The 16,605-nt window shown below is 42.0% G+C and overlaps 1 protein-coding gene across 1 annotated transcript in view; it reads right to left on the bottom strand.

Moving 5' to 3' along the window:
* Positions 1 to 106: 106 nt before the first annotated feature.
* The window catches only part of LOC115235177 (myeloid zinc finger 1-like), a 19,980-nt gene continuing 3,481 nt past the window's right edge, over positions 107 to 16,605 (bottom strand). The window contains exons 2-3 of the mRNA XM_029806784.1: positions 2,125 to 3,255; positions 107 to 1,128 (exon numbers count right to left, since the gene is read on the bottom strand). Of these exons, the coding sequence (XP_029662644.1) occupies positions 119 to 1,128; positions 2,125 to 3,255 (2,141 nt within the window). The 3' untranslated portion in view covers positions 107 to 118. The remainder of the gene's footprint in view (positions 1,129 to 2,124; positions 3,256 to 16,605) is intronic.

The following is a 16,605-nucleotide window of genomic DNA, read 5'->3' as shown; positions in this document are numbered from 1 at the left end:
CGGCGGCGACGATTGCGTTCGATGTCGCGTCGGCCTCCAACGCGGCTGGGCCGAAACAGCGCTGAAACCTCAGCGCGGGGATTCCTGCTTGCTAGTAGGCGGCAGGATGGACGGTTAGTCACTGCGGCGGAAGACCGGTCGGCGGCTTGAATTCGCCGGTCACGGACACGCCGTTTGCCTGGGCGCCGGGAAATTGCGCGGTTGACACCGGCGGCTGGTGATTGAACGCGGGCGCGTAGCACTGCGGGAAGTAGAGCTCCGGTTTGACGACCGTGGGCGTGAGGGTACCGCGGGGTACGGGAACCGGGCCCAGGCCCGCGGGCGTGCCGGGCGGCTTCGTGTCACCGTTCGAGTTCCGACGCACCTTGGCCGCGTGCGGATTCATGTGGTTGTCAATGTGCTTCTTCACCTCGGGCTCGGTGGCGAAGCGCCGCCTGCAATTGGGCATCGGGCAGCAGAACGGCCGGTCGCCCTGATGGGTGCGCGTGTGCTGATCCAGAATTGCCTTCTGACGGAAGTCTTTACCACACTGCTGACATTTGTACGGCTTCTCGCCCGTGTGGATGCGCAGATGCTGATTCAGGATCGTGCGCTGACGGAAGTTGCGCCCGCAGTACACACAGCCGTACGGCTTCTCGTTCGTGTGGATGCGCAAGTGTTGCGTGAGATGGGACTGCTGACGGAACCTCTTGCCGCACTCCGGACACGGATACGGTCGCGACTCGATGTGTATACATCCGTGTTGCAGCAGCGTAGACTTCTGCTTGAACTCCTTCTGGCAGATCGGACAGCGCACGTACAACGGCATGCCGGCCGAGCGGCCGTGCTGTATCACATCAGGTAGACAGCTCTTCGTGCCGCCCTGCTGCTTGATGTACTGCAGGGCGCCGAAGCTGCCCGGACCGCCCGCGCCAAAGACTGTGTGATTGCCGCCCTTCGGATCCTTGAAGTAAGCGGGGTACTGGATGGAGTTTGCGTCTGGCGCCGGACTGAACGCGCCCGACTGCGTGTCCGTGTCGCCGAACGTTGACGCTACTTCCTCTTTACCTTCCTCGGGCGGAAAGGGAACGTCCTGCGGCCAGAGCGTCGGCGTCATCCCGTTCTTGAAGATGAGGTGCGGGCTCACGTCTGTAATGAAAGTACGGTCCACGTTCATCGGCGGTATTCCACGGCGGACGGAATGAAAAGGAAGAACGTTAGTCCGGTTTAATGAGACGGAGAGAGATTAAAACTACATGTCAATTGTAACACGAATCAAGCGTGGCGTTAAGAAATCGCTCAAATTCGAGCGAAAACACCCAGGCAACACAAACGTCCGAGAAAAACGTCTAAAGAAAGATCCTGATTTATTCCGCGGCATTTACACGTCTTTTGGACTTTTGTGCTGTTTGGGAAGCTTATAAATTCAATTTATCGCGCGATCCCCAGTGAAAGTTATTAGCAGTTAGCAGCGATAGGTGCACGAGAAGAAACGCAGTAGCCGCTGGCAAGCCGATGTCCACCTTAACGCGAAAAACCAAAGTTATTAAAAGGCAGGCGGATTAGACTAGATGACGAGTTGGATCGTTTAGGATCGGAAAGGAAAAGGAGGGGTGGCGGGGACTGCTCTATCTCACAGCTCACCAGCGTTTTCGCGTCCAGCTCAACCGTTCTTACCCGCCGGTTGGCCTTAGCGGCAACGAGGCCGATGATACCGGCAAATTGTGTCTGATAAATCGTCGCTATATTAGTTTCCGAGAACTTTCAAAGAAAAACACGAGTTTTAGTAGGCTGGTGAGGGATATAGGTGATATAGACCAGTGGTGAATTTATCCCGTTTTTATTTAAAGACACACACATCGTTCTGTCAATTTACAATTATTTGATTTTCCGAGCTCTAAATCCGCCACTGGTAAATCAAACACTGGACAGGTAAGAAAATCGAGATGAATCGTTAGTATGCGGGTTATTGTACCGCCGGCGGTAATAAACGTGGTTATTATAATGACGATGATGATGATGATGCCGATGGTGACGGTGGCGACGGCGGTTGCGATAGTAATGAGTTAGAACCGGTGGGTGGGTCAGTGTGTGGTTGTGATGGACGCCCTCTGGGGAGTCTGGGAGGCAGAGAGAAATGCTCGCCTTGGTGTGTGCGGACGTGCTGATTCAGGATCGCCTTCTGACGGAAGTGTTTTCCGCACTCCGGACATTGGTATGGCTTCTCACCCGAGTGGATGCGCAGATGCTGGTTGAGGATGGCACGCTGCCGGAACGTGCGCTCGCAGTAAACGCAAGCGTACGGCTTCTCGTTAGCGTGTATGCGTAGGTGCTGCGTGAGGTGGGATTGTTGTCGAAACCGCTTGCCGCATTCCGGACACCCGTACGGCCGGCTATCCGTGTGGATCCGCTCGTGCTGCAGCAGAGTCGACTTCTGTTTAAAGTCTTTGCCGCAGGTCAAACACTTGAACAGGCGCAGATCGCTGTTGCCGGACTTGGACGATTTGCCGCTCTGCTGCACGATGTCGGGCAGCCCGGTTGCCATGTTGGGCGCGTTCGGACTGGCGTACTGATGCGCGTCCAAGCCGGGCCCACCATCGCCCTGACCGAGGGATGTCAGCATTACACCGGGCTGTTTGAGATAATGCAGCGCAGAAAAGCCGCCAGGAGTGAGCATGTGAGGTGGCACGGACGGCGAAGGATGCGGCCGGGCTTCTTTGAAGTAGTGTTGCGGATACTGCTGCAGCTCCCCAGCGCCAGGAAAACAATCGCTGCGGTCCACCTCTGCGTGAGGAGTTAATTGTTGCTGCGGCGAGTGATCTTGTTGCGTTTGTTGTTGCTGCTGCTGTTGTGGAGGCTGCTGCTGTTGAACTTGCTGCTGCTGCTGCTGCTGCTGCTGCTGCTGTTGTTGCTGTTGCTGCTGCTGGACCTGCTGCTGCGTTTGCTGCTGCTGTTGTTGTTGTTGGGACGTTGCCTGACTCGATTGTATATCATCGTCCGGTGGAGTCAAGGACTGAGGCTCGGGAGGCGCCGAAGGATACGGTGAGGGCACAGGCGATGCTAAGGAGGGCGGGGGACCGTTTTCACTACCCTCGACAGGAGGACCACAGGCCTGCTGTGGGCTTCCTGACGAAGAGGAACCCTGTTGTTGCTGCTGTTGTTGTTGCTGTTGCTGAGGGTACAGTCCGCCGTCCTGGAGAGATCCCGGCCCCGGGCCCCACTGACCCTGGGGTCTCTCCATATTATCTTTGTACAATACGTAGGGCGCGCCAGTATCTGAAAGTAGATAAAGCAAAAGAAGGTTTGCGGTTAGATACACGTTGACATAAAAGCGTTATTGTGTTAAAAAAACATAAAAACACGAGATAGTCTGCATTTTTTTATCATTATGTCTACATTTCAAATACCGTGTACACTTGATTTATGCTAATGTAATTTAAATAGAGTAATTCAATCTGGATAGTGTACTCGTGAAATAAGATGAAATTCTGCAGGTGTATTTTTTGACCGCTCTTGATCAAGGATGAAATTACTCGGAATTGGGTCAAGAAGCGCAGATCTTTAGAATCTTCGATAACAGAATGCGCACTCTAGAATATCGATTCGTGCCATGTTCCCAGTCACGCATGGTTAGACATGTCCGGTTCACGCTTCACAAGTTCAATCGCTGTTATGCAGGTCGAATCTACAAACTGCGTATATTATACTGATACTTTGAATAATAATTTAAAGATATCAGAATCAGGCACGCGGCACAGAATCGCGTGCCTCATTCGTTGGATTCCTGAATCCTTGAAAATTTTTGTCCTTGGACGGTCAAATAAGAAACAGGATCATATCGCATGTTCGTTTCAATCCATTCTTCCTCTTTCGCACCCATTAATTTGTTTAAATACGTGGATATAACAAAGGTGCAGCTATAATTAATCAAAAATAAGAGATGAACGCTGAAATAAAAGCAATTATATCGCGCACAAAGTTTTTAATTAAACTTTGCCATTATTTAAGACGTGTGTGTCTTGCCCAATCAGTATTATCGCGCGCAATTACATCCCGAGGAATAAGATAGCTTAAGGCGTTTTACGATTACGGAATTTACGTTACGCAATAATCGCGAGGCACTCCTCCTCTTATCAAACTAATTATATCGGACTTCATTTTCTCTTATTTGTCGAATGGATTCGTCATTCGATTTGCATTTCGCGCGGCCCGTTTAAAGATTTTTACTTCTCTTGCATTAAATGACTCATCCGATATAATGTTGTTTCTCGTGAAAAATGGGACAAACATTAATTTATTAGAAATGAAAAAAATTAATACGAAAGCGTAAAACTTAAATACATGTACAAAAAAAAACGAAATTAAATCTAATTAAGTCGAAATGATATATGACGAATGATTAATGCTATATATTGACGGATAACAATAAAAAATCTATGGAATCTCAAAAATCCAGGAATATACTGGTTGGCGAAATTCACCGAGATAAAAATTTGTGCCGAAGAAAAAACAAGAGAAGTCATCGCGATCTGATATATGCCGTTCGTTTGCACGTGAATCAGTCGTATTTATAGCTGATCATTTTTATTTTACCGCATTTATATATCTCCATTACATAACCGTTGTTTGTTGAGATAATGCCGCGTGCAATCGCTCGCTCGCGCGTCAAGATTAGTTTATTGCGATTGCAAGTTTATTCCGTCGCGTAATCACATTTAACTATTCCGGGAATCTCCAGAGCAATAATGTTATAATGTCCCGTTATCATGGTTAAGAGAAGAGTGACCGGTCGAAAAGTGACGCTAATGCGATATTCGCGCTCGAAGAGAGTGTCATTAATATAATTCTGCATATAATTTCCGTGATTTTCTCGCGATTCGGCGCTTTTAAAAGCCATGTCGTTTTGCAACATTGTTTTCCGTTTCTCCGACCGAACGTGGGGAAAATTAAAACGCTCCTTGATACGAAATCTCGATAGCATGAAAATATTTAAGCGATTGTACGATTTGGACAGCAGTCGTGTACATATATCGACGTAAATATTTATCAATATCTGCGGTCCGGCTTTCCTTCTTCCGCCCTATCGACATATATCGTATACAATCCATCCCAATATTAAAAAAGTATTACGTTATTACATTCATGATAACGTTTGTTAATCTATTATCGAGGACCGGCTTATTTCGAGAAATTTGTCAAGAGTCGTGCCGCCAAGAAAACGCTACGTCTCATTAAACTCAATCTCCGTCCAGCAACACTTAATTACAACCAGAATTCCCGAGTAATCGTCCAAATTTCCTTCGCACGTCGGAAGTCGTTAGCTATATAGCGCAAAAACTAAATGTGTGTCGCGCAAAAAGAAGCGCAAGCTATGATTGCACTTTATATGGCAGCTGACAGCCAGGATAAAAATATCAAAAATTTAATCGATAGAATAAAACGAAAGAAGTTTCATTCGTTTGTTCCAACATAAGAATCTTGGAGGATATCATAATTAATATAAATGCAATTTTTTTTAACAATTAAATTTTGATGGTCATCGAAATGATGATGACAATAGTAGTAATAATCGGTAATTACCGTCGTAATAATGATAATCCATTCAGCCGATCATTCAATTTCAAGTGGGAGATTAATACTTATAAAAAGTACACAAAAGAAACAAAGAGAGAAATTAGTTTCTTCTTCATTACGAGCATCTTTTCCGGTGTCGAATCGTTCAAGAAGTAGACGAGTGTTCTTAATGATAAATTGTATTAAAGAAATCTCCGGATTATTCTTTCCCTCGCATTCGCGTGAATAAACATTGGTAAGCGTTGATACGAACTCCACAAGTTTTACCGAGCAGTCCGACCGAGCTTTAATGAGAGACGGATCCACTTATAACTTTACCAACTAAGCAGTCGCAGTCGTAAGATTTCGTCGTTGATTTTGACGCGCGTTTCACAAATCACGTAGACAGGTGGCTAGCGGTCATTTGACACAATAGTTTCATTTTTGAGAGAATCATATTTACAAATAAATCATCAACAGTATCACAAAATGATATCAGAAAAATTATAATGTACATTATATTCACTTTCATTTTTTCTTATCTTTGGGAGTTCCTTTGAACGATCAATGAGTTTAAGATTTCAATATTAGTAGCATAAATACTCAAGTGTAAGTAATGGCTTAAACTCATGTTCGATCATAATATCATAAATATTTAATAACACGTAGGTTTACCCGCGATGTTCTGTTATACAATATAAGTATTGATGTTTTTAATATGTATACACAAGCGGGGAGCAAACTGCAAATTTGGCACATTGCTATTTTGTACTAACTTAGATTATTTCAGGAAATTCGACGTAAACTTGTCGCAAAAATAAATTTCTTTTTAGATCTGTATTGAATTATTCGGTCCGACAGACAATGCTTGTTTGACAGAGTTGCATTGTTGTATAAATAGTTAGAATAAGAAACACGTATGTCATGGAACTGACGAATGACATTTTGTTCATCTCGCACAACCGGTTTATCAATCAAGTTTTTAGTAGAACGAATTATAAACTTCAACACCCTATTTCAACGATTTTTACCAATTCTTTTAATTAGCGCCCCAATTACTGTGTTTATTAACGTAATAAATAAATCACTCGGACGAAAAATTTCCATTAATTACATTCGCTTAATACTCCCTAAAAAATGATAATGTATAAAAATACTTTTTTTTTTTCTCTTAGCATATTTAAAGACATGCTCAGCATAAGCTAATATTTCTTTTAGCATCAATATCTTACTTCGAGTTAGAATAAGAATATCAAGAGACACTTGAATAGACTCGTAACACTTGTATCAACAAAAATCGGAAAGAAATCTTGGTAGAAATTACACGAGCGTACCGACAAAAGGCGAAAGAAAATGAAGACGTAATCGCATAGTTATATTAAGACGATATATACGCGAAGAGATCGCAGATGAAAATAGAAAGACTTCGCAGAGAGAATAATAATTCAAACAGATCAATCTCTTGATAAAGTTGGCGTCAATCTTTTTTTAATCGAAAAAATGTCAATATATTTGGGGAAATATCGGCGATGCTCGATGAAAGGTTCAGTTATGCAAACTCCTGAGGTGAAATTCTTTCGCGCGATCTAATATTATTTCGTGTTTGACGAACGTGTCCCTCGCCAGTGTCGCTGATATCATTGATTTTTCGGCAACAAGCATAGGATTGCACTCCGGCGGGCGTCTTTACGATTTGTTTTGGCTGCGAGAAACGCATAAAGCGAAGCCGGGAGAACTATAGCTAACATCGATAGAGTAGGAAGCGAAAAAGAGGAGAGAAAGAGAGAGATGGCCCGTGGCTGCACATGCGCGCTTTTTTCACGTCGGGACCAGCATTTTTAAAGATTTTTCCTGCCGCGGCGGCTCTCTCGCAGATTTAAGTCGCCAGGTCGAACTCGTCGAATCTCGAATGGTGCGGGAATCGAATGGTGTGACTACTACGGGCAAACAATCGAAAAACTCGCTTCGCGTCACGGGGGTTCGCGAAACCGGTATAATTTCGATGAGGTCAATTCCCTACCTATGCCGCAAACAAAAGTGCGAAATGCGTCAATTTTCTTGCGTCAATCGTCGCGATGTTATTGTCGCCAATGTATAAAAAATATACAAATTATTTTCGTTATTTCTGCAGTATTAAAATCTCGAATGAGTTTTAACGGTTGCTTTATAATTATATGTCGCGACAATACCAAGTGTCTGATAAACTAGATTCGTGAAAAAAAAAAAAAAAGCGAAAAGCCGTTGAGACGGGATTTGACAATTTTTACGCATGAGTCAATAAGAATTAACATTTAATGATCGTCGATGTTATCATGAGACGAAATAAAACATAACGCCAATCAGTTTTAAGCCGCGTAATCACCAACGTTTTCATGCTATTCTTTGCACACCAAATAATTTATTAAGTACGAATGTTTGCTCGCTCGTTCTCGCTTTCGTTGGAGAATATGCGGCTTTACGCGAATCGACTTCCAATTCTTATTAACAGTGATCTGTTAAGTTAGACGAAAGTAGAAAAGTAAAAGATAAAATTGGATCTTTTTCTTTCTGCACAAAATCGCGAAATAACTGGAGTGTCTTTGATTGGAAAGCGCGGATTTAATTGAGCGAGTGAAAGCGACTTTGTGGACTTAAAGTGAAGGCGCTGTCTCCGTTATGCGTACAATAAAAGAAAATATCGAAGGAGAAAACTCGATTCATAGTGTTAGATCGACGAGTTTTGCGCCGGTCGACAGAATCCCGCGACACACTTCGTGCAAATCCGTTGTTAAAAATGTTGAAGAAGCACCACGTCTCGAGCAATAATCTCATATAATAATTATTCATTTTCCGCTCCTCCGATTATTGGAACTCTCGAATTTTCGATTCCTCGAATTGTTCCCGTATCAATGCTCCTCAGAGATTCTCAGATTTCTAGCGGATTGTCTTCGTAGCACAAGCGAAAGCACAAAGTCACGCACACGTATCGTTTTTCGTCATTCGATCCTTTGCACCGAAATATACATACATTTTATATCTCGATATATCTCATTTCTATATTATGCGTTATACGTATTATATATATATATTATGTATGTATATATATGTTGGTAAAATTCTTGGGAAGGTGTAGTACAATATATCACGACTACGACGCTATTTTAAATAAACCGGTTTTATTCGCTAATTTATGAATTTACGTGAATACGAAAGAACGGATGATAATTATAGTTGTGTACGAGATCCGCGCGCGAACGTAATTTTCACGACGTAACACCGTATGCACCATCAATTCCATTGCGTTCTCTGCGGAAAAAAGAGGAGACGACGCGGCGACGTATATTTCGCGTGGGTGTATGAATTACGAGATATACGTAGTCGCTTTTTGTCTCATCGCGATATCTCATCGATTGGCCGTTTCTAAGCGTCTCTACTTGGCAATTACGCCGATCTTGCCGATGCTGAGTAAGAAAAAAAAAAATATCGCTGGACAAGACAATTTTTATATCTCCAGCGATATATCAGCTCTTGCCATTCAACTCTTATATATGTATAAGATCTTTTCGTTCACAAGAAATAATTTTTTTCAAAATTTTCTCAAAATTACGCGCAATTTTCGCATTTCTTCGTTTAACAAAATTTACAATTTACAATATTTATCTGCAATGAGACACTACGAGTTAAGGATTAAGAGCACGATACGCGTTGGATTTATTCGCGGGAGAATCTCGAAGATCAACGACAGGGGGAAAGGGGAACTCTCGGGCATTCATTTACGAGAGCAAACATCGGCCGCTATTTATCGAACGTCAGAGGAAATACCTGCGGCCCGTATTCCTATCGAACCGATTCAAGGGACCTCCCTCGCGCGGCAAGCGTGGAACGTGGGGGTGGGCAAAAAAACGAAACGGGCGCAACAAAAACATAACTTTCCGCGATGGCGCTCCGAAGAGTGCTCCAGAAACGAGTGGTCCTTTCCTAGTGTTCCATTGGCGTTATTCAGCTCGTCAGAGATCGAATGTTTGTTTTCTGAAAAATAGACAGAAACGAAATATGCCCGCTGTTAGCTCGAGAGTGTAGAGCACGTATTGACGAAGTCAAAACGTCGTATATATATATATATATATATATATATATATATACATACATACATATGTGTGTGCGTGTGTGTGTGTGTGTGTGTGTGTGTGTGTATATACATATATTTTTTTTTCCTTCGCTATTGTTACCGCGATATTTTTGACGGATGTTCGAATGCACTCTCTATCTCGTTCTCTATCTCTCTCTTTCGCATAGTATATTATTTTTATCTTATAAATATAAAACAATTTGTACGTGTTCATGTCCAAGACCATCGCGGCGGATTTGCGCAAATATCGCGGAAACGCGCGTGAAACCGACCCTGCCTGCCCTGTCGTGCCGTCGAGAGACAGAGAGTTCGTAATCGAATCTGATAACGATCCAATTAAAAACATTTTGCGTTTCGGCATATTCATTACTCTATTTAATTTCGTTGTACGCTGTCATGGTATTAATTGCTTAAATGGTAAAGTTATGGAATAGCGCGCGCGATGAGACGCCAAACGTTGACTCAAACTCGCTCTGCAATTTTTTTTTTTTTTTTTTATGTTAAACGATTAATGCATAATTTATGAGATTGGAATAATCAATAAAAATCGTACACAATCATAATTGTCGTGTATCCACAGCAATATACGAATCGATTCCATATATAACTATATTTATCTATTTATTTAATTCCGTTGACGCGAAAGACATTAATTACTCGAGTAGAGTATTCTAAAAAAGCATTTAGAGTGTGCGACGTTGATATCAGATATGCGAACTAAATTTGGATGTATTTTTTTTATAGATAGACTATTAATGCATAATTTATAAAGTCGACAGAATATAAACATAATTATCATATATATATATATATATATATATTCAATCGCACAAATCTAGAATGAAACATGTATCAATTTTGTTGGCTCATTATTTATTATTTAAATAGAAAGCGTGTTGTTTAAGCGACATAAGTACGATCAGATATTTTAATTCCAATTCGTTTCGGTCTTTTTCTCTGAACGCTGTGCGTCATTGATACATAATTTATAAATGTAGAGAGAAAGAAAGAAAGAGAGCAGAGACAATAAAAAAAGAATACACGCATATTATAATTATATTACACATCTACGGCATTAAATCGGGTCGATTGTGGATTTTCTACGCGCTCGTTTGCTCGCTATGCATTAATTCTTATATTACAAACGATACGGAGCAATGATCGCTCTTTTATCACCAGGAGTCAAATGATAAACTCGCCGAGACGTTTATTTTCCGAATGCGCGCACGACGTCTTTTCTTTCCTTCTCTGTCTCTTTCTCTCTTTAGTAAAAATGACTCACACCCATCACTGGTGCGATTCGCGCTATAGAGCGTCTTCAACGGACAATTACAAACTTTGTACAATATATTTTCTTGTATTGCGCCACATTACGATTAGGAATCCCAGGACATCTAAGGACATCTAAGGACATTGATGCGCGCTTTTTGCACAAAGCGCTTTCAATAATTCCGATCCTTGTAGAGCTCATTGTCTTTTCCATCACATCGCTGATATTTCCAATCGCACGTTCGTATAATTATCTCGTAACGCCCGTTGTGTCTGACGAGAAAAGAACTTTGGAAAGAAAAAAAGAAACTGTTTCGATTGAGATACTTTATGCTCAATTTCCGTCCCTCGCGAAGCCGACCGCTTTCGAGAATTTAAGTCAAGGTTGAATCCCGGCAGCCAATTCCCAACAGTTAAAACGTGACATTGGCTCACGCAGACGCGCACAAATATTTACAGGCTTTACACAACTTACACTTTATGTAAAAGCCATTCAAGAGAAATCTTAGGAGAGGCATCTCAACATCGCCGTAACTCCGCATAAATGCGAAGACTTTGCGGGATTACATCTGACGTGTCGAAAATGACAACGTCCATTTAACGATATATGTTATCTCGAAAGAAAACACGGGCACGCGTGACAAAAATGTGAATTCTGATGAAAAGAAGTTCGCAAAGTTCGAACTGTGTGCGATGTGATTGTTCTTGTGAAACATCACGCATTTTAATACGATTTAAATCTGTCATGTTTATGTAATAATAAAAATAATTGCGACAATTCGCCGCACTTCGTTACTTGTTTTACGATTCGTTTAATCGAGAAAGCACGCCGATTTCCACGGCATAAAGCACGCTGCGTGAATACAATCAATGATTCGCGATTATGCTCGCGGTTTTAACCGCGAATGTATCGCGCGAATAAATTCACGCAATTATTAAGACAATATAACAATTATTACCGGCGATGCACGCGATGTTACACGATTTATACTCGCTAAAAGTTTTTTTCGCATTAATAGCGCGATTTATTGGCGATTTACATTTATTATTGATCTAATGCCTCAATCCTTTCGATAATTAAATATATACGTCTCGCCGTAATTATAAAATAACGAGAAGAAACTTGGAATTATTTCTCATGCAGTGCAAACAATGGAGAATACTTGGATCGTCAGTTCGCGAAACGAATATTATCGAAATTATTACTAAAACTTGATATTATGGCAAATCAAATCACAGATGCGGAACGCTTATCTAGAAGACTCGTAACTTTAATGCTTCGACAATCATCACAAATCTGAAAATTTCTTGGATTGGCAAAATTTTTTTCGGTGAGAACACGCAATAATTGAACAATGATAAATCAAGAAGCTTCTGTGGCTTCACAAATGTTGAAAATGCATAAATTCGATTTGATGCATGCACACGTCCGACACGTACTAAATTTTCACCAGGAGCATTCTTATCGAAGCGGCATATCTAAATAGGCAATCCGTCTCCTTCCAGCAAAATGCGCGCGACTCTCCAACACTCTATATATCTCCCCGTTGCACAAATATAACCGCGCGAGAGACCCTCGCCGCGTGTCTTTGAAATCGCATCCGACCGATGTGCGGCGACTGCTCTCGGAAAGGGCGTGTTTGCAGGCGCGCGTTTATCGAACGGAAAATTCGTGGAAATTAGATTACATTCTCTTATAAACTGAATTTGCACCATTCTTTCTCTTTTCCGACGATTAAAATTTTTGTTCCCTCCCTCCCCCCCCCCACCCTCACGGAATTAATAAGTAACGAATAATGAATGAAAAAAAAATTCGAGCGCCCGTAAACCGGTGTAGATTCCATCGCAGAGATAACTGGCATCATTCGTCGATCTCGCGAGCGGCAATCGCGATTGTTCCCGTCATAGACTTTCCTATGTTGTGTCATTCGCCGCCGTAGCGGCACGCACTGCTTGTTCACGATCGCCGGTGTTGTGTTTCTCGGTCACAAAGAGCACGATCGCGAGAGTCCTCGGCCGACGACGCTCACCTTGACCAGGCGACAGGGCGCCCCTCGCGATCGGTGTGGAACGGGGAGCTTGCGTCGCTCGAAGTTTAGCAAGTGTGCGGCTGCAAAAGGGATATATCGTTGCCGCGATTCGACAAAAATTTTACATCGATATTTATCATTGATACATTTCGATAAATTATGCATTCCAAACTTTGTATCTTCTTGAAAAAAGAAATCGATTCGAACGCGCGATTCGGGAAAATTGAATCTTTAGCGAGAAATTCTAAAAGATGCTGTTTTTAATATTCAACCGATTTCAAGATATTTTATTAAGTCGCGACCAGCCGCGTGCTTCTATATGTGATAAATTCCGTGCTATGAAAAATTATCAGTCGCGAAAAAAAAAAGAAATGGTTAATAAAACATACTTCAAAATTAATTCGTATAGAGATTTAGTTCGAAGATTAGTTTCAAAGATGTCTAAAGTTGTATATTAAAAAGTTAGCTGGAGAGAGACGCGGTATCGAGTTCTCGCTAAGGAAAAGTCGGTTCTAAACTGGTCGACGGATCAGTGAATAAGGAAAAGTATATGCAGGGAATCTCGACATCCACCCACACACACACACACACACATACTTTGTACGTTACTTTGTCGAATGGAAGGACGAAATGACGATCGGATTATTTCCCTTCAGATTCTTCTCGCTCCGAACAAAGCAAATCTGCGAAAGAATCATAGAGACAGTCGAATGAGAGAATGGTTCCTCCGAATTGGAACTATCGCTTTGCGCATTTCGTCACTTTGATCGTCGCAAGAACCGATTAGATGACCCAAACTCGCTGACAAATATTCCGCGATTGCGTATCATCACGCAACTCTTTCTCTCCAATTATAAAACGCTCAATTTCCTTCTTTTTACTATCTCTTTTCTGGATGATTTTACCGTCGAAATATGATCCACTTAGGTATTACGATAAGTTTATAAGGTGATTTCTATACACAGTCTCTCTCTCAGCACACCCTGTGCTATTTTTTTTATCTATTTCCTTTAGAACAAATGTTTCAGTCTAAGATACTTATTATAAATACTCTTTCTCTCGTATCTGTAATGATAAAAAGATTTCACGGGGTTTATTATCGTTGTGTACAAGACTATTTAATTATCAATAAAAATAAAAGTAAAAAATTCTATTCAATTATTAATCTCGATGCTTATATTTCGAATCGATTTCCGATTTTCTTGCCATTCGCGCATCACGATATGAGATGAACCGGCTCCTCGCTTATCCACTCTCGACGTTCCAATTCGTACGCAACTCTTTCTCTCTCTCTCTCTCTCTCTCTCTCTCTCTCTCTCTCTCTCTCTCTCTCTCTCTCTCTCTCTCTCTCTCTCTCTCTCTCTCTCTCTCTCTCTCTCTCTCTCTCTCTCTCTCTCTCTCTCTCTCTCTCTCTCTCTCTCTCTCTCTCTCTCTCTCTCTCTCTCTCTCTCTCTCTCTCTCTCTCTCTCTCTCTCTCTCTCTCTCTCTCTCTCTCTCTCTCTCTCTCTCTCTCTCTCTCTCTCTCTCTCTCTCTCTCTCTCTCTCTCTCTCTCTCTCTCTCTCTCTCTCTCTCTCTCTCTCTCTCTCTCTCTCTCTCTCTCTCTCTCTCTCTCTCTCTCTCTCTCTCTCTCTCTCTCTCTCTCTCTCTCTCTCTCTCTCTCTCTCTCTCTCTCTCTCTCTCTCTCTCTCTCTCTCTCTCTCTCTCTCTCTCTCTCTCTCTCTCTCTCTCTCTCTCTCTCTCTCTCTCTCTCTCTCTCTCTCTCTCTCTCTCTCTCTCTCTCTCTCTCTCTCTCTCTCTCTCTCTCTCTCTCTCTCTCTCTCTCTCTCTCTCTCTCTCTCTCTCTCTCTCTCTCTCTCTCTCTCTCTCTCTCTCTCTCTCTCTCTCTCTCTCTCTCTCTCTCTCTCTCTCTCTCTCTCTCTCTCTCTCTCTCTCTCTCTCTCTCTCTCTCTCTCTCTCTCTCTCTCTCTCTCTCTCTCTCTCTCTCTCTCTCTCTCTCTCTCTCTCTCTCTCTCTCTCTCTCTCTCTCTCTCTCTCTCTCTCTCTCTCTCTCTCTCTCTCTCTCTCTCTCTCTCTCTCTCTCTCTCTCTCTCTCTCTCTCTCTCTCTCTCTCTCTCTCTCTCTCTTTCTCTTCTTTTTTCTCCTTCTCTCCCTGCGCGTTTTCTTGCCCCGCTTAAGAAGAATACTTTCCAAAATACGATATATACTTGTAATTAAATTCTTGACCGTGATTTGTCTATTAACTCGAAACAAGCTAGCATCGAATAAATAGAATGGCGTTAATAACAGTTGCCGGTTAATTATCGAAAAATAATAACAATAACTTGCAATTATAACATATGATAAATTAGTTCGATTTAATATACATTTCGAGTAATTAGAAGATATGGATCAATTATGTTGAGTGATGATCACTTATCATTACCGTGAACAACATTGCAAATATATAATTAGCATATTCCAATTTCGTGACGCGATATTATTGTAGCTTTATTACACAGTGGCTCTTAATATTTGTGCTATATTACTGATGTATCGAGTAAAATTTTAAAAGTGAGATTATTTTTTCTAGTGTTATAATTTATATCGTTCGCATATATCGTTCAGAATAACCGATATACTTTTCAAGAATTGATAACTGTTTACTATACAAACATATTCAATCGATGTGTACCTATGTAGTGAATCAAACATCTCAGGCATTTCATTTTATTTTTTCTTTTAAATTACGCGTACTCATCGGCATGTTTAACGCCATCAAATTTATATTGCAGTGATTACAAAGTTTACATATATACGAGGAGAGGGCAATTGTAAAACGCTCAATTTCCTTCTTTTTACTATCTCTTTTCTGGATGATTTTACCGTCGAAATATGATCCACTTAGGTATTACGATAAGTTTATAAGGTGATTTCTATACACAGTCTCTCTCTCTCAGCACACCCTGTGCTATTTTTTTTATCTATTTCCTTTAGAACAAATGTTTCAGTCTAAGATACTTATTATAAATACTCTTTCTCTCGTATCTGTAATGATAAAAAGATTTCACGGGGTTTATTATCGTTGTGTACAAGACTATTTAATTATCAATAAAAATAAAAGTAAAAAATTCTATTCAATTATTAATCTCGATGCTTATATTTCGAATCGATTTCCGATTTTCTTGCCATTCGCGCATCGCGATATGAGATGAACCGGCTCCTCGCTTATCCACTCTCGTCGTTCCAATTCGTACTTTTGCTACATTATTTCGTCGGTACTCTCTCGGGGGGAGTTTGCAGTAAAACATCCCTCTTTTCTCGGTCTCTTCCCCTCGCGAATACTGTATTTTTTCGCCTCGCGCAGTAACCGCGCGGATATATACGCGAGACTCCTATCCCTTTCCGTGTGTCGCGCTACGCAAGGAGTTTCGTGCAATAATACATTCGCGGTGACCGACGGCCAGCGGTATATCCTCCCGTACTCCCCTCGGTACTTCGCCCTACGCACCTCTCGCTCTTTCTTTTCTTTTCTCCCTCTCCCTCTCTCCTTTTCCCTTTCGTTCACCCAACGTTGAACACTGTTCTCTCTCGAGCGTGCTTCGCCGAGTTCGACCGCAGACGCACACGAGTTTTGTACGAGACACGTGTCTGGCCAGCGGCGCGTTGTTAATCGCAAGTCGGAAGAG

This window comes from Formica exsecta, unplaced genomic scaffold (genome assembly GCF_003651465.1).
Source record: "Formica exsecta isolate Colony F162 unplaced genomic scaffold, ASM365146v1 scaffold211, whole genome shotgun sequence".
NCBI lineage: Eukaryota > Metazoa > Arthropoda > Insecta > Hymenoptera > Formicidae > Formica > Formica exsecta.
The sequence above is the reverse complement of the archived record's forward strand: the minus strand, read 5'-3'. Positions and strand labels throughout refer to the sequence as shown.